Source organism: Hemitrygon akajei, chromosome 13 (assembly GCF_048418815.1).
Source record: "Hemitrygon akajei chromosome 13, sHemAka1.3, whole genome shotgun sequence".
Lineage (NCBI taxonomy): Eukaryota > Metazoa > Chordata > Chondrichthyes > Myliobatiformes > Dasyatidae > Hemitrygon > Hemitrygon akajei.
This window is the reverse complement of record NC_133136.1, coordinates 36,861,353-36,880,506: the sequence shown is the minus strand read 5'-3', so window position 1 is coordinate 36,880,506 and position 19,154 is coordinate 36,861,353. Positions and strand designations below refer to the sequence as shown.

At 40.1% G+C, this 19,154-nt stretch overlaps 1 protein-coding gene across 2 annotated transcripts in view; it reads right to left on the bottom strand.

Annotated features, from left to right (window-relative positions):
• LOC140737766 (integrin alpha-2-like) overlaps window positions 1–19,154 on the bottom strand; it is a 167,874-nt gene that overhangs the window by 48,681 nt on the left and 100,039 nt on the right. The window contains exons 8-14 of one of the 2 annotated variants that reach the window (XM_073064396.1): window positions 17,054–17,204; window positions 14,446–14,611; window positions 12,378–12,457; window positions 10,654–10,792; window positions 9,385–9,530; window positions 5,253–5,396; window positions 3,992–4,195 (exon numbers count right to left, since the gene is read on the bottom strand). In XM_073064396.1, coding sequence (XP_072920497.1) covers window positions 3,992–4,195; window positions 5,253–5,396; window positions 9,385–9,530; window positions 10,654–10,792; window positions 12,378–12,457; window positions 14,446–14,611; window positions 17,054–17,204 — 1,030 coding nt within the window. Of the gene's footprint in view, window positions 1–3,991; window positions 4,199–5,252; window positions 5,397–9,384; window positions 9,531–10,653; window positions 10,793–12,377; window positions 12,458–14,445; window positions 14,612–17,053; window positions 17,205–19,154 lie in introns of both variants that reach the window. The other variant, XM_073064395.1, reaches the window with a different exon arrangement.

Sequence of the window (19,154 nt, the reverse complement as noted above, 5' to 3'; positions counted from 1 at the left end):
AAAGGTCAGTTCAATGCACGAGGTTGCTGTTGTTGGTGAGAGAGAGAGATTAGTAATCCAAAGGCGTATGTTGTGAGAAGGCAATTATGTCGATATTCCAAAATAACAATAACAGTAGGTTTTATCTCTGAAGCTGTTCCACTCCACACACCAAGTATCACCGACAGTGATCTTCAACGAATATCCTTTCAACACAGGTGGTACCACACCTGAATTCAGCTACGGGTCATCCCGAAGTGGTGGCCACAGGATACTCAAACAGAATCCACGTATGGATTATCATCAGCAGTAGCTTATCACTGAGGTACCATCTTCAAGTGGTAAAACTACCAACCCAGGCCAGGATTATCACACACAGGTAGTTTCCACAACGTTACCTCAAACACACAACTGTGATAGCCACTTACCCAGTTCCACGACATACGAAATAACTCCTACAGTGATTTGCCACAGGGGTGCCTTTCTTCAGTGAACTACCACACCCAAACAAAGGTAACACACAAGTGGTAATCACAAAGGTTTCCCGCTCACCAGAGGACCCACTCCTGTGGATTAACTACCTGACAGTCACACCTTCGTATTCGAAGGAACTCAAAACGCACCCTTACGGGCTACTTAGGAGAGAATCCAAACAGTGACCTCTTTGTCACTAGGTTTCTTCTGTTTCAAACCTTCCTCTCCCCTCTTTACTTCCTTTAAAGTCACCGAATGTGACCAAAAAACAAAGGGGACCGTTCTTCCATGGTGGAATTATCAACCCAGACCAGGGTTGGACACACAAGTAACTCCCCACCGGTCACACCTTTTCCACACTGCAAGAGCCACTGATCAATTCCCCCGAATCGATCCTCCAAAAACCCACCTTCCTGTGGGCACAACAAAGCTCCTCCAGTGTCCAAAACCATGTGTGTCTGTTGACTAGCAGCGGACCTGGTATTTTATCTCCACATGCTGGACACCAGCTGTCCATCAACCTGCTCCGCCCTCCATTCTCTGTAAGAGTTTTACAAGTAGACGAATGTCCTTGTGGAAAGGTAAACAAGCTTGCAGAGAAACCGTAACATCAATTTTCCGAGCATTCTTCTCCTCTCTCTCTCTCTTAATAATAGTCTTTGCGTTGGGACACCTCCCTCTCTCTCTCTCTGTAACAGCTCAAAAAGTGTCCAAAAGTCAGTCTCATTCTCCCGACATTTTAAAGTGATTGTCCACAGACAACATGATCCCTAGGGGTACATAACACTATCTATACCCGTCATAATTCTGTATACCTCTAGCAAATCTTCTCCCAGTCTTTTATGTTCCAAGGAATAAAAGTCTTAACCTATTCAATCTTTCCATATTACTCAGGTCCGCCAGACTAGGCAACATCCTTGTAAATTTCCTCCGTACTCTCTCAACTTTATTGACATCTTTCCTGTAGGTAGTTGACCAAAACTGCACACAGTACTCTAAATTAGGCTTCACCAATGTCTTGCACAACTTCAACCTAACATCCCAGCTCCTGTGCTCAATACTTTGATTTATGAAGGCCAATGTGCCAAATTCTCTTTTTACAATCCTATCTTAGTGACAAATTTGCAAATTATGAAGTGTAGTTAGACATAATGGTCATCTCATAATACTTGTGAATTGAAGGATCTCTTTAAAATGGAACATACTATACAGAAACACATAAAATTTTTAATTACTTTCCACCTTTTATGTCCTGAAGACTTCAAAGACCTTTGTCTCCAAGGATGAGTTTTACAAAAATTGTTGTTGCTGAAATATACCAGGTAAATTTCTAAGCAACAGTGTGCCAGTAGACTACCAGATAATCATTTTTGGAGCATAAATATTAACCAGGGCAGCATGCAGATAACCCAGGGGTGTCAAACTCATTTTAGGTCACGGGCCGGATTGAGAAAAATGCGACTTCATGCGGGCCGGATCAGTTGTGCACGCGCGAATGCACGCGCGCGTGCTCCCACAGCTTTCGTTGCCTTCATTTTTTCAACCTGCTCTCATGTGTCTCAGTCCCTGCTATATCTAAAATTGTTTCACTTTACGAATTTTGTTTTTTGTGAAGCAGATTGCCTAGCAAACATTCTTTTTATGATTGGTATTAACTTACAGTCGTAGATTACAAGAAAGTAGGCAACGAGAAAGAAACGATGCTATTTCGGCTAAGATTGTTTTGGGAGCCATACCTTTTCCATTAATAAACCGTTTGAAATCAAGCATTAGCAAACACAAATGTAGACCTAACGTTGTCCCGTGCATCGATTTAATGTTCAATATTTCCTCTGTAACGCACAAATTGGAGTCCACTCCTCGGAAGAAGATAGCCAGCTGTGCAGTGTCCGTCATATCAGCACTTCCATCCACAGCAAGCGAGTATGCAATAAAGTCTTTGCTTCTTTCAATCAACTGTGTTCTTAAATCAGTGGCTATCTCACAAACGCGATCAGCAACCGTATTTCTACTCAGGCTTACATTAGCCAACATCTGCTTTTTGTCTGGACACACGACCGCACACACCTTCATCATGCAGCTCTTCAGAAACTCTCCCTCGGTAAATGTCCGGGCTGATTTGGCTATCTCCTCTGCCACAATAAAACTTGCTTTCACAGCAGCTTCACTTTGTGATTTTGCTCTGGTAAAAAATGTCTGCTGAGATGTCAGATTCTTCTTTAACTCTTCTACTTTCTGTAGCTTCTGCTCTGCGTTCAGGTTCTTCAGCTTATCCTGATGTTTTGTCTCGTAGTGCCGTCTGAGATTAAATTCCTTAATTACAGCCACATTAGCTCCACAAATAAGACACACGGGTTTACCGGCAATGTCAGTAAACATATACTCAGCAACCCATCGGTTTTGAAAGACTCTTTTTTCAGAATCAACTTTTCTCTTCGCCATTGTTAGGGGTTAGCTTTGACTTCAGAATAGCGTTGTATACAGCAACAGACACTTGACGCAGGAATGTTCCCGGGTAGCCTATCGGCAGCTGTTGCGCTGCATCATGGGATCTGTAGTTTGTGTGTTATCAGCGCTTCATATCGCCGGGCCATTAATAAATAAAATAATAGATCTATCTAAAATGATCTCGCGGGCCGGATATAATTGTATGCCGGGCCGGATATGGCCCGCGGGCCTTGTGTTTGACACCTATGAGATAACCCATCATTTTTTTCCCCCACAATAATACTTCTGTGTTCTTAATGTTCTTCTAATTGGGCATGTGGGCTTAGAAAAGCCCCCACAATCCAGGACTTTGTTGATGCTGACCCAGGACATACATTGAAATTTAGTGCTTTTATCTCTAAAATGGTACTTCAACAAGAGTCTTAGGTAGGAATTGATTATAGCTATGGTTCATTTGGTAGTAATCTCTCCACTGAGTCTAAAGGATTTGCATACAGACCCCATTCTAATGAAATGAAATTCTAAATCCTAATTGTCGTTCTGATGGAATGCTACACTTCAAAGTGGTGACCTTTAAGTGTGTACACAAAACTGTGGGCCACTCCATTTTCTCAGATAGGTATAAACAATTTTGTTGCAATATTGCAAAGAAGTCCAAAGTTAGCTTCATTATTCTGGCTAATATTTACAGTATTCCTCAGTCAGTATCACTGAAACTGACTATCTGTTATTATCTGTGGGATATTAATAAGCATAAATTATCTACAACATTTAGAATAGACTTCAAATTACTTAGTTGAATGAGATTTGAGATATCATTAAATCTAAGTTTTTCTTTCCAATTTGGAGAGAAACTTCCCTCCACTGACTCATGGCTAACTTAATACATCCAACTTATGGATGATTGCAATGGAGACAGAATGGTTGAAGCAATGTGTGTTTCATTCTACAGAGCAAAATGTCATTAGAAACAAATTATTTTCAGAAATATACCAAAAGCCAGGAATGCAGCTAGCTACTTAATACAATGAAATACAACATCTTAAGTGTGTAGCCTGCAATCCCGTTTGGAATACAAGGAAACTCTTACTTGCGTATATTTTGGTTTGATTAACTTCTGATAGCCATTGTAAATATAAACAGCACCATTATTGTCATCTTCCACAGGTGCTCCGACTGCTACATCATGGTAACCATCCAGATTGATATCAGAGACAGCAGCAATAGCAGCTCCAAATCGATTGTTTCTTCCATTATCTGGTCCTTCTAAGATGCCGTTCTTTTCCAGATTTCCCTGCTGAATTAAATATTTCTAATTTTAGGATGGATTGACATCGATACACTCCACAAGTAAGTAACAGCTCTGCTATAAGGCATGTTTCCCAAACCCAAATTGGTTATAATGAAATTGATGGATCATGGAACACAATGTTACACAGACAAAATTGGTTACAGGGCAATGGTGATTGGGAAGCTCTCTTTATATCTCTGCTTTGAAGGCACTGAAGCCTGTTATGCCATAACATGGCTTTCTATGAGGTTTCTTAAGAACATAACTATAAAAAAGCAGAACTACCTGTATGCTTTAAGAGAGAATGAATCATTGCCAATTTAATTTCTTTCATTTAAATAACAGTTAATCACTGAATTGTTTTCCATGATGGAATAAATCATTTGACAGATTTTAGAACTCAGTTTACTGCTGTTCCCTCTTTGTCCTATAATTGAGTCAATGAACTACCTTCAAATGTTTGTTTATTTAGAGGTGCAGCGCATAATAGGCCCTTCTGGCCTTTCGAGTGGTGCTGCCCGACAACCACCCAATTTATACTAACCTAATCACGGGTCAATTTACAATGACCAATTAACCTCCTTTGGACTGGGGGAGGAAAATGGGGTATCTGGAGAAAACCCACACCTTCCACAGGGAGGATGTGCAATTGTCTTAGAGAGGATGCCAGGACTGAACTCTGAACTCCAAGGTCTTGTGCTGTAATTGCATTACACTAACCACTACACTACTGCACTGCCACAGTAATAGACCCAATATAATATTAATAGATCCAATGCTCTTGAATGACAGAAAATGAATTTTATTGTAATGAAATAACACTAAGAACAAGGACTATATTGCAAGTTTGTTGCTGTTCTGTGTGGAAATATAATTGGAATAAATGTGTAAATAGCAAGTGATATTTATTATTTATCCTAAATAAATAAATGTGTGTATATATATTTACACACTCACATATTTAGAATAAATTCAAATTAGCATTAAATATGCTCTTACTATGAAACTACTGTTCAAATGAGCAAAAAGATATAAAAATTGAGTCAAAAGATCTTTTTACCTTATTGACATTAAACATATATACTCTTCCTTCCTCATTTTTGTGTGGACCCATAAACATAGGGGACCCAACTAACAGAACATCCGTCAGGGAGTCTTGATTAACGTCTATAGCACATAGTACACTGCCAAAATACGAGCCAAGCTGGAAAATAAGATCAAATTATGCCATTCATTTTAACATTTCAATGATAGATTTCTAGGTTTATATTGAAACTTTGTTAAAATATCCCTGCAAAACATATGCTCAATTTTCCCTCCTTTGTAATGAAATTAGAGTAAGGGGAAATGTGAGGCTATCAGGCAAGAAATTGGAAGCATATATTGGGAACAGATGTTCTCAGGGAAATGTATGGAAGAAATGTGGCAAATTTTCAGGGGATATTTGCGTGGAGTTCTGCATAGGTACATTCCAATGAGACAGGGAAGGGATGATAGGGTACAGGAAACGTGATGTACAAAGGTTGTTGTAAATCTAGTCAAGAATAAACAGAGAGCTTATGAAAGGTTCAAAAAACTAGGTAATGATAGAGATCTAGAAGATTATAAGGCTAGCAGGAAGGAGCTTAAGAAAGAAATTAGAAGAGCCAGAAGGGGCCATGAGAAGGCCTTGGCAGACAGGATTAAGGAAAACCCCAAGGCATTCTACAGGTATGTGAAGAGCAAGAGGATAGAATGTGAGTGAATTGGACCAATCAAGTGTGACAGTGGAAAAGTGTGTATGGAACCGGAGGAGATAGCAGAGGTACTTAATGAGTGCTTTGCTTCAGTATTCACTATGGAAAAGGACTTTGGCGATTGTAGGGATGACGTACAGTGGAGTGAAAAGTTTGAGCATGTAGATTATTAAGAAAGGGGATGTGCTGGAGCATTTGGAAAGCATCAAGTTGGATAATTCACCGGGGCCAGATGAGATGTATCCCAGGCTACTGTGGGAGGCGAGGGAGGAGATTGCTGAGCCCCTGGCATTGATCTTTGCATCATCAATGGGAACGGGAGAAGTTCTGGAGGATTGGAGGGTTGTGGATGTTGTTCCATTGTTCAAGAAAGGGAGTAGAGATAGCCCAGGAAATTATAGACCAGTGAGTCTGACTTCAGTTGTTGGTATGTTGATGGAGAAGATCCTGAGAGACAGGACTTATAAACATTTGGAGAGGGATAATGTGATAAGGAATAGTCAGCATGGCTTTGTCAAAGGCAGGTCATGCCTTATGAGCCTGATTGAATTTTTTGAGGATGTGACTGAATACATTGATGAAGGTAGAGCAGTAGATGTAGTGTATATGGATTTCAGCAAAGCATTTGACAAGGTACCCAAGCAAGGCTTATTGAGAAAGTAAGGAGGCATGGGATCCAAAGGGACATTGCTTTGTGGATCCATAACTGGCTTGCCCACAGAAGGAAAAGAGTGGTTGTAGATGGATCATATTCTACATGGAGGTCAGTCACCAGTGGAATGCCTCAGGGATCTGTTCTGGGACCCCTATTCTTTGTGATTTTTATAAATAACCTGGATGAGGAAGTGGAGGGATGGGTCAGTAAATTTGCTGATGACACAAGGGTTGGAGGTGTTGAGGATAGTGTGGAGGGCTGTCAGAGGTTACAGCGGGACATCAATAGGATGCAAAACTGGGCTAAGAAGTGACAGATGGAGTTCAACCCAGATAAGTGTGAGGTGGTTCATTTTGGTAGGTCAAATATGATGACAGAATATAGTATTAATGGTAAGACTCTTGGCAGTGTGGAGGATCAGAGGGATCTTGGGGACCAAGTCCATAGGGGACTCAAAGCTGCTGCGCAGGTTGACTCTGTGGTTAAGAAAACATACAATGCATTGGCCTTCATCAATCATGGGATTAAGTTTAGGAGCCAAGAGGTAATGTTACAGCTATTTAGGACCCTGGTCAGACCCCACCTGGAGTTCTGTGCTTAGTTTTGGTCACCTCACTATAGGAAGGATGTGGAAACCATAGAAAGGGTGCAGAGGAGATTTACAAGGGCATTGCCTGGATTGGAGAGCATGCCTTATGAGAATAGGTTGAGTGAACTCGGCCTTTTCTCCTTGGAGTGATGGAGGATGAGAGGTGACCTGATAGAGGTGTATAAGATGATGAGAGGCACTGATCGTGTGGATAGTCAGAGGCTTTTTCCCAGGGCTGAAATGGCTAGGACAAGAGGACACAGCTTTAAGGTGCTTGGAAGTAGGTACAGAGGAGATATCAGTGGTAAGTTTCTTTATGCAGAGAGTGGTGAGTGCGTGGAATGAGCTGCCAGTGACGGTGGTGGAGGTGGATATAATAGGGTCTTTTAAGAGACTCCTGGACAGGTGTATGTAGCTCAGAAAAATAGAGGGCTATGGGTAACCCTAGGTAGTTCTAATGTAAGGACAGGTTCAGCACAGCTTTGTGGGCCAAGGGTTCTGTATTGTGCTGTAGGTTTTCTATGTTTCTATGAAATCTTATGTGTTCTCCATTAAAGGCATGGCAATGATTTCCACATTATCCTGCATTTCCCTCTTTATCGCAATCCAGATGTAACAGCGGTTAAACAGCAAAGAAGATCATTAATTTATTGTTGTGCGACTTATTGGGATGTTTCCATAATATGACTGTTTGTGATACAAGTTAGATCATGAATTACTGCAATGAAATAGAGGAAAGAGTACATTTTCTGTGGTTATTGTAGAGAAGGGGTTGAGGGCACATTCTCCTGAATTTCAAGGAGGTTGGGTGTCACTTTCTTCTTTGTATTCTGTTATGAGAGTGGGAGTGGAAGCAGCCTGTATCGTAACGAGAGAAATGGCACTTCTCTGATGCGATAGGGAGGAAAGAGAGGAAAAAAGTCCCTTCCTGATATACAGGTGGTATCTTCACCTAGACTGTAATGAAATATGGATGGTGATATTCCTTCTTCTGTTGCATTCTTGTTAGGTGCCTCTGCAGAATGTTGTCAGTGGAAAAAAAGTGATACTAACACTTGGTCTAGGCTGCTTAAGGTTCAAGATTGTTTATCGTCGTTCTTCAGTAAATGAGTGTAAAGGAGAACAAAATGATTGTTACTCCAGATCCGATGCAGCATAAAAAACACAATAAGCATAAAGAACATAAAAAATAAATATAACTATGAAAGCAATCCTATAAAACACCGTGCACAAGTAACTACATACCTAGTCTGATTGTAAGTACATGAGGTGGTGCTATGTGGTGTGTATGTTGTTGTGGGGGTGGTAGGGTGGATTAAAGGGTAAAGGTGTTGATCAGCCTGATGGCAAGGGGAAGCAAGTGTCTTTGAGTCTAGTATCCAGGTGTGGGTGCTGCGTAGCCTCTGCCCTGATGGAAGTGGACAAACAGTCCATGAGCGGGTTGGGTGGGATCCTTTATTATATTGCTGGCCTTTCCCAGCACCTTTCTGTATACATGTCCATGTAAAATGTGAGGATACCCTGCTGTTCTGATGTAGCCTAAGTTATGATGCAGATAAGGAATTTCTATTACACCCAAACACACAGGAGGCGAACCTAGTCCTCAAGTACAAATAGCCTATATAAAGTTAATCAAAAACCCTTTGGGTATGTATAGAGAAAACCAACCCTATATTTAATCAACCATAGGAACAATTATGTAAGAGACTGGGCAGATGAATTATAGTGAAATGTTACTTCAGTAAATGAGCAAGAGTTTCAGATATATGTAATCTGATGATAAAAATATTTATTATCATTTTATGAGCAATTTGAACTCAAAATGACTGATAAATTGATAACCCTTCTGTCAAAAACATTGCTGGTTATCATGCAATCAGATCATCCTTGTTTTTCCAAACAGACAGACAGACATACTTTATTGATCCCGAGGGAAATTGGGTTTTGTTACAGTCGCACCAATCAAGAATAGTGTAGAAACATAGCAATATTAAAAAAACCCATAAATAATTAAATAATAACAAGTAAATTATTCCAAGTAGAAATAAGTCCAGGACCAGCCTATTGGCTCAGGGTGTCTGACACTCCGAGGGAGGAGTTGTAAAGTTTGATGGCCACAGGCAGGAATGACTTCCTATGACACTATAACAAAAGGAGGAAGTGATATTGTTTACAGAGACAATCAGTAGCTAAGTGCAAGAGAGGGCCTTACCTGTTCTCCTTTTTGCGTCTGCTTAATCACCACTTTGTCATTTAATCCCACTGCATAAATAACTATCTGACCAGTGTGTTGAAAGCGTGGTGCTCCAGCAACATAGAGCACGGAATCTGGTGTTACTAGTGATGTCACCGCGTAGCCTGTGAATGAAAAATACAAACACTGTATCAATGGAGATGACAGCAAATCATTAGAATCAGGTTTTGAAATCATGAAATACGTTACAAGAATGAGTTTTAAATGGTTAATATGTTCACTGTTGTAAAAACCTAGCTCCTAGTGACAAGAGTGAGCCTCACCTGAGTGGGTTTGAGAGACACTTGGATTGCTTCGTTCTTGGAGTTCTTGGAGTTTCGGCACTAGTTAGCTTAACACTACCACAAGCATCGTCAATATACCCTGAACAGAACCGGCACATTGCTGAAGGTTCAGATATTATTCAAGGTGGATGCTGTTTCTTAGCAAGCTCTTGCTTTAGTATGGATAGGATTTCAGCACGCAGTGGCAATGACTTTTACCTTAAGAATCATGTCTGAGAATGAGTCAGCTTTAAGTCTACAACACTGACTTCCCAGGTCAAGGGAAATGAACTTTTTTAAAAACTTCTGAACTCCGCTATATAGTATATTGTTTGATTCTAGATAGCAGAGTGCTTTAGTACAGGGATAGTGAACCCATTCTTCTATGATCTAGCAGAATAGGAATCCTTCAACAAGCTCGGAGGGAGAGGAAGGGATTGGTGGTGTTAAAAAGAAGTACTTGATCGACAACACTCAACACTCAAAACCCTGACTTCAGGATGAGCAGTAAGCCCAGAAAGTAATGAGTAATATAAAGGGATAAAGACCAAGGATTATGTTTATCTTTCCCCTTTGCACTTTGAACCTTTACCCGTTACAAACAAATAAATCCTTATAGGAATCAGCTAGAAGGCATATTATACAATGTGTGGAAATGCCTTTACCCCTGGATATACCTCTTTTTCTCTGGAGAGCAAAAGTTCATGGCAGCTCAGCAGAGATCAGAACTCCATATATGTGAATTCGAACATAAACATACAATCCAGTGCCACATGAAGCAGCGTGTAGAAGCATCACCTGCTGTGGCAAAGGAGCCTTATGCTGATATTGGAAACTTTGTTCTACATAATCTAACATCTTAAAATGTTCAACTACCTTCTTGTTTGTTTTAACGGTGAATTAATAAATCAGAAGCTGAAAACAACATTGGTTCAGAACAACTATGTTTAAAACTGAGGCTTACCTAAATATGAACTGTCATTTCTGTCTTGCAAGATGTCCTGAAAGACTTTCTTGGAAAATATAGTAGTCTTGGCAGATGACTTATGGACAGTTGTACCTGACCAATCATAAGCTCCCACTGCTCCCAGTATCAGTAAGTCCTGGCAAAAGGATGCTCATCTTCAATAAAGGGCACAGTGATGAAATTACACTCAGTGAAACAATTATAGAATGGCATTATATCATATTTTTCCCCAAAGGTGATGCAATGGATTATTTAAAAGTGTGTGCATCCTATTAATGGATAATGTAGGTGAAAAATGGAATTCCACCTGGATTTGGACTCCATAGAGTTGCAGAGTTAAGTTTCCTCTGTCTCAAATTTGGAAATAAATTTAACGAATCTTATACTTTTTTGTGGAGGTAACCAGGAATGTTGATGAAGGAAAGGCAGTAGATGTTGTCTAGGTGGACTTGACAAGGTCCCACATGGGAGGCTGGCTCAGAACGTTCAGTCGCTAGGCATTAACAATGAGATACTAAATTGGATTAGACTTTGGCTTTGCAGGAGAAGCCAGAGAATCGAATTAGATAGCTGCTTCTCTGACTGGAGGCCTGTGACTAGTGGGGTGTTGCAGAAATCGATACAGGGTCCGTTATTGTTTGTCATCTATGTTAACAATCTGGATGAAAATGTGATAAACTGGATCATCAAATTTGCAGATGACACAAAGATTAGGGGCATAATGGACAGCAAAGAAGACATCTAAAGCTCGCACTGGGATCTGGACCAGCTGGAAGAATGCAGATTTAAGGGGAATATAAGGAAGAACTACTTCACTCAAAGGCTGGTGAAAGTGTGGAATAAGCTGCCAGTGGAAGTGGTGAATACAGGTTCAATTTCAACAATTAAGAGAAGTTTGGATAACTAAATGGATAGGAAAGGTATGAAAAGCATTGGTCTAGGTGCTGGTTGATGGGACTAAGCAGAATAATAGTTTGGCATGGACTAAATGGGTTAAAGGGTCTATTTCTCTTCTGTAGTACTCTCTGACCTTATGCATCACTATTTCACAAGCCATTCTTTAATCTTTATGAGTGGGTTTTGAAGATCAATGCCAAGCATTTCATAAAGAGCCAAATGTGCAATGTAACTACTAGAAACTGGTTTGAGATTGTTGACATTCACTTTGCAACCCACAAGACTTCTCTATTTTTGTTTTTCAGAGTTAAGGTCAGGTTCAGGTCCAAAATTAAATATTATCAAAAAAAATCTCAATACTTCCCAATCGCTCCAATGCTTTTAAACATTTGGCTGGTTTTATACACAAAATGCTGGTGGAACACAGCAGACCAGGCAGCATCTATAGGAAGAAGCACTGTCGATGTTGCGGGCCAAGACCCTTCAAGGCGGGCCAAGGCCAAGACAGTCCTGACGATGGGTCTTGGCCCGCAACATCGACAGTGCTTCTTCCTATAGATGCTGCCTGGCCTGCTGTGTTCCACCAGCATTTTGTGTGTGTTGTTTGAATTTCCAGCATCTGCAGATTTCCTCATGTTGGCTGGTTTTATAGCACTTTTATATATGCACAGAATCAGATAATGAAATTGATCAAGCCCACCAACTACATTGCTCATGTAGAAAGTTGCTTTGATATTTAAAGTATTATGAAACAGAAACAAACATTTCTTCACTGTGATAATTAATGACAGATATAATGAAAATCACACGGGAATGGTTCAAACCTGGCTAGGTACAACATGTGCACTGAACCCAACTTCTGCCATTTCCAAAAGGAAGGTTTCTTCATTCTTATTGCTGGTACCTTGTGGATTTAAAACAGTAAGATACAAGGCTCTTAAGCATATTCACATAAACAAACAAATTATCTCTATTACATGCTTGGTCAACCTGGGCCAATAAATTGTGTCTTCCTTGAACATTAATATTGGAACCATTGTCTAAGTTAAGATGAAAAGATCGGAGGCAATGATAGGATGGCATGAATCTCTGCTGCTAGAAATAGAGCACTGCATGTTCTTAAAACAGAACCTCTAGTCACGTTCTGAGCAAGTCTTGTTTGGAAAACACAGCAATGAAACACAACCTGGTGGAAGTATGGTAGCTGAGCACAAGTTTAAAAATCGTTCATTGTATAATTATCATCAACTTCAACACTGTAGGAGATTTGATTACATTCTTTCATAATATCATTTATTCATTCCAGAGCTGAGATAGACAGAAACAGACAATTTTGTACAGCTGATTTATCTTGGTGTTTATCTTCAGCATATGCAGATTTTTAATCCTTTTCTTTTTAAATCGCTTTTTCCTTCAGGGAGATGTCTAAGCTATTTATAAGTCTCGATATGATCTTGGTTTTAATTAACAACTCCAGTACAGGCTTATACTGCCTCACAAGCCAAAAAATATATTCTTCAATGTTTTAATTCTCTCATTTGCTAAGAATACTCACATTCCCTTGATTTAGATGATACCTAAATTTAAATATAACAGTGCTCCTTATTTTAATCATACATTTGCAAAGTACTGATCACACGTATGCCATAACTATCACTTTTGGGTTACATCATATCCCTTTGGAAATTTGAATGGACACTCACACTTGCATGTTTATTGTTACTTCCGTGCCCAGTGCACACCCAATTCTATCATTCCCCATGCAATACTTATTTTCCTGTATGGGCAGTGTAATTTAAGCAAGGTAACCCAAGAGAAAACCCCATGGACAGTTTTGTGACAATTTCACTGTACAGCATTAGATTAGGACTTCACGAAGATAAGTTACACATGTTTCTTTTATTCTTTTTACCCATATTTCCATTGTCACCAACACTGATCTCACCATGTTTCTCCTACCAGCCCTAACCTCTATCCTCCAATCTACTGAGGCATATGAGCTGGGTCATTGCAGGCCAACAATGGAAGAACTCAGTGGGTCAAGCAGCATCTATGGAAAGGAATAATGAATTGACATTTCAGGCTGAGACCCTTCATCAGGACCGATCGAGTCCTGTTGAAAGCCCTCAGCACCAAAATGTCAATTCTTCATTTCCTTCCGTAGATGCTGCCTGACCTGCTGAGTTTCTCAGCATACTGTGTGTATTACTTTGGATTTCTAGCATCTGCAGAATCTTTAGTGTTCACAATGGAGGCCCTGATCTCTAACCCCCCCACTCCCTGACATCCTGAGGGGAATAGAGATAAAGGCCTTTTGGTCATTGATCTCCTTCCACTAATCTCATTGCCAGCTCAACATCTCTCCAACCTCCAGAACTTGGCCTTGCCAACATCACTGTGTGCCCTGGCTACTTATTTGATTGCTGACTCCATTTTAGACCCTAGTAGGGTTTATGACTCACCTGGAACCTGGTGTAGGTTAGTACACATTTACTAATAAGAATATATAATGTCCTTTCATAACACATGAAACTAGTAGCCGTGGGCCTCTTAGAGAATTGGTAACTGCCCTGTCACCACTGTGCCTTGAGGAACCCATGATTCTCATGTCCTCAGTCCCATCCTTCATTATTTTAAATACTTAAACCAAATTTTGCTGGAATACCCCTTCTCTAATATAAAGAACCCAATTCTTCTTTCATACACTTCCCAATTAACTGCATCTTAACAAACCTGTGGTATAACATTCACCATTGCCTCAGCATGGCTTCTACTCTTTGAGACCGCACTTTGAGAGACTTTGAAATGGATTATTAACAGAAATTTCCGAATCTGATAAATGTTTAAACATCTAAGAACTCAAAATGGAAGAAACCATAAAGAACAATTTACCTTCAATACTAAAGATTCGTTCTTTAAGCACACTAGCTATTTCAATCAAGGCATTTTCTGAAGATACATTGAAAAAATGTTTGTCTGTTGGCAAACTTGCAATAGACTTGATTTCCTTGATCAAGTTGTCTGGGTTTATCCCTTCTCTATTGTAATAACCTAGAACCTACAAAAAAACCAAAATGGATTAGATTTTTATCAACAATACATTATTACAATTAATGAATACAAATACAATTATCCCAGTAAATACTGCTTAGAGTTTATCTGCTACCACAGCCAACACTAATTTCTAAAATAAACTCTTAAAAATATATTTCTGAAATTCATTATTTCATTTTTCTTGTACAATGCGTCAGTATTGTAAAACTTGGTTAGCAATTTGTATCTATCAATGGGAGACGATGGGTATATAGGAAATTTGAAGTGACTTGTAACTGAGTAGTTTGATTCAACACTTGCATGATCTACAGCAGTGTGTAGTTCAGAAGCCACATACTTCATTCAGGCTTCTTTCTCTCAGAGATATTGGAGCCAGTCCCAGTCAAAAATGTTGATACCATGATTGAGAGAACAATATCACTTGTTCTGATCATTTCCAAGGGTTTCCAACTAGTCAGGATCAATTCCAAATGCTCTTACATCTCACTTGGGCGCATCGTTAGAGCCGAGCTCGTGGCATTCTGTTAGGCTTGCTCCTTCTGCAATTCCCTGAACTGCGGCACAGTGATGGAGTAAACAGAACTACTGCTTCCTGCTGCAGTGACCCATTTCAGTTCTGGCTCCGTGCTGTCTGTGTGGAGTTCACACATTCTCCCTGTGATTGCACAAGTTTCCTGCATGTTCACCTCAGTTTCCTCCCAAGTCCAAAAGATGCACCGTTTGGTAGATTAACTGACCACTGTAAACTGTCCCTAGATCACATGGGTGGCAGAATCTGGATAGTTTAATGGGAATGAAGGAGAATAATTTACAGGGAAAATTAGTGGAATGGGATAATTTAGAGAGTCAAATTGGCTGGGGTCAACAGAGGCTCAGATTCAGCAGGCTTTTAGCATGTCAGAGACAAGAGACTGCAGATGCTTGAATGTGGAACAATTCAGGGAGTTGAACAACATCTGTGGGGATAAGGGATTGTTACTGTTTTGTGTTGAAACTCTGCAGAAGCCCTGTATGATGCAGGATTTCACTGATTCCTTTACCCCCCCCCCCCCCCACCCCCACAGATGCTGCTCAACCCTCTAAGCAGACTGACTGCTGTCATGGAAATATGGATCAACACATACAACATGCTGGAGGAACTCAGCAGGTCAGACAGCATCCATGGAAAGGAATAAACAGTCGACATTTCAGGCAGAGAGGGTCCTGATGAAGGGTCTTGGTCTGAAATTTGGTCTGTTTATTTCTCTCCACAGATGATGCCTGAGCTGTGATTTCCTCACTTGCAGAACCCAGTTAGTTTGGACCAGCAAAAACCTCTCCTCCAGAATCTCCATCAGCACACTGGCACCACAAAGTCTGTGTGTTTAGACCCCTGCTCTACTCACTTAATAAGTGGTGCCATGATAACAACCTCTCACTCAATGTCAGCAAGACCAAGGAGCTGATTATTGACTTTAGTAGGAAGAATCTAGATGCCCATGAGCCAATCCTCATTGGGTGATCAGAGGTGGACAGGGTCAGCAACTTTAAATTCCTCGGTGTTATCATTTCAGAGAATTTGTCCTGGGCCCAGCATGCAAGTGTCATTACAAAGAAAGCATGGTAGCGACTCTAGAAATCTGTGACATTTCAGTATGACAGCCAAAACTCTGACAAACTTCTATAGATGTCTATATTGACTGGTTACATCACAGCCTGGTATGGAAACACCAATGCTCTTGAACGGAAAATCTTACAAAAGGTAGTGGATATGGCTCAGTCCATCATGGGTCCCCACTATTGAGCACATCTTCTCAGAGAGCTGTCACAGCAAAGCAACATCCAGCTTCAAGGATCTCCACCATCCATGCCATGCTCTCTTCTTGCTGCTGCCATCAGGAAGGTAGAGAACCTCAGGACTCACACCACCAGGTTCAGGAACAGTTATTGCCCCTCAACCATCAGGCTCTTGAACCAGAGGGGATAATTTCACTCAACTTCATTTTTCCCATCACTGAACTGTTTCCACAACTTATGGACTCACTTTCAAGGACTCTTCATCTATATTCTTGATAATTATTGTTCAACTATTATTATTACTTTTCTTTTGTATCTGCACAGTTTGTTGTCTTTTGCACGTTGGTTGTTTGTCTGTCCTGTTGGGTGTGGTATTTCATTGATTCTGTTCTGTTTCTTGGATTTACAGTGTATGCCCGCAAGAAAACAAATCTCAGAGTTGCAGATATGTGACATATATGTACTTTGATAATGAACTTACTTTGATGCTTATAAAATTATTACAATACTCTGCATCAATATAAAGTATTACTTTCAACTGACATATTAATTCTTCTTGGAGATTTTAATGCATTAATTTATACCAAATCCCTTGCATAAAAGTAGATTACAACTTCTGTTAGAATGTGAACATCTGAAGTGCTGGAAAATAAATCTGACATTGACTTACAGCAATTCCAAATCTGATTATTCGGTCTTCTTTACATTGAGCGATCACTTTTGGTAACTTGGCACTGTCATGAGATTCACCATCAGTTACAACAACCATGACCTTTGTTGCCGATGGTCGTCCACCATTTTCAGGAGAGAATGCATATTTCCTGAAATGACAAAGAACAGTTCCACAGAAAACAAAGCAGCTTAACTTTCAAATACAAAACTGCCAACATTCAATATAGGATTGTGCTGTGAACTTCACAAATTGCCCAGTAATATACAATTCTTTCACTTATTTTGAAGTTAAAACATCATGTCAATTAGCTTGTAGTAACTTATGAATTTACATTTCAATTATGAATGATAAATGGAGAAAACCTCAACTGTCCATTTTTACTTTGGCCAAATACACTATCAATATTACATCATAAGCAATTCATTAAAACATATGTTGAATGGCAGAACTTTTATTCCCTTTCTCTTAGGATTTTTATTGGATTTAATTTTTTCCCCAAGCTTCTGACCTTGACAACAAGTTTGGCATTTAATACCTGCCCCAAATTGCCCTTGAGGAGGTGGTAGTGAGCTACCTCCTTGAATCACCAAAATCCTAATAGTGAAGTGCTGCTGAGCAGGAAGTACTAGACCAGCAACAATGAAGGGATGGTGACTTATTTCCAGGTCAAAATATTGTGTGACTTGGAGATAAATTTGCTGCCTTTGAATTACTTGATGGATTTTGGAGATCCCTTCAGAGTAGTTCATACAAGTAATGCCAGTGCTGATAAGAATGAATATTCAGAGTGGTGAATGGGGTGGGGAGGGTCAATCAATCAGGCTGCTTTTTAAAAAAATTATACTTATCTTCTTACGTATTGCTGGAACTGCATCATCCAGGCAAGTCGGAAGTGCTCCATAAACCACTTAACTTTTGCCTTGTAGATGGTGGAAAGGATTTGATTTGTGAGGCAATGAGAGTGAAGGGGGAAGAGAGCCAGTATAAAGAAGGATAAGGAAGGAAGAGGCAGGTGATAACTGGAACCAGGTGAGGAGGAACATGATGGACAGACGTCATCAAACTCCTGTAGATGTGTGATGGAAAGTGTGTTGACTGGCTGCATTATGGGAAAACCAATGCCTTTGAGCAGAAATCCTGACAAAAGGCAACGGACTTGGCCCAGTACGTCACGGGTGAAACCTTCCCAACCACTGAGCACATCTACATGAAACATTGCCGCAGGGAAGTGGCATCCATTATCAAAGATCCTCACCACCAAGGACATGCTCTTTTCTCGCTGTTACCATATGGTAGAAGGTACGGGTGCTTCAGGATTCACACCACCACATTCAAGAACAGTTACTACCCCTCAACCATCAGGCTCTTGAACAGAGGGGGATAGCTACATTCATTTATGGACTCTTGTTATTTCATGCTAATCATTTATTGCTATTTATTTATATCTGCATTTGCAGTTTCTTCCCATTCACAGTTACTGTTCAATAGATTTGCGAAGTATATCCACAGAAAAAGAATTTCAGGTTTATATGTGGTGACGTGTATGTATGCATACTGATAATAAATTTTACTTTGACTTTGAACCAGGTAAGGGTGAGGACAGAATTGGCAGCTGGAGGATGCTAGCAGAGGTGGATGAGGAGAGAAAGAGAGGCAGTAGATGCTAGAATGTGATAAGTTAGGAAGGTGATAAGTGCAGTTAAATGAATGCAGGAGAAAAGGCAGTTAGAACTAGTTGTGGGAGGGGACAGGAGTCTCAGGCGATTGGTACCTTCCTTATTTTTCAGATTTCAGCAAATATGTACATTCTATTACATTTCTTTTCTGTCATTAAGACATCATTATAAAAGTTACTGAGAGAGGAAGTTAAGAACAAAATAATTTGACCTTAAATTCCACCTTAGAACACTTTCCAAAGAGCATCTTGAATTAAAGGCGTATTTAGTGGCAGACTACTTATGGACAATACCACAGAAGATTAGATAGATAGATAGATAGATAGATACTAAACTTTTGGGGCGACCCTCGAGAGGAGAAGTCTGAGCCTAACAGCTGAGTCGGTGGCACGAACCTCCTCCAAGTATGATTGGAAGCATTT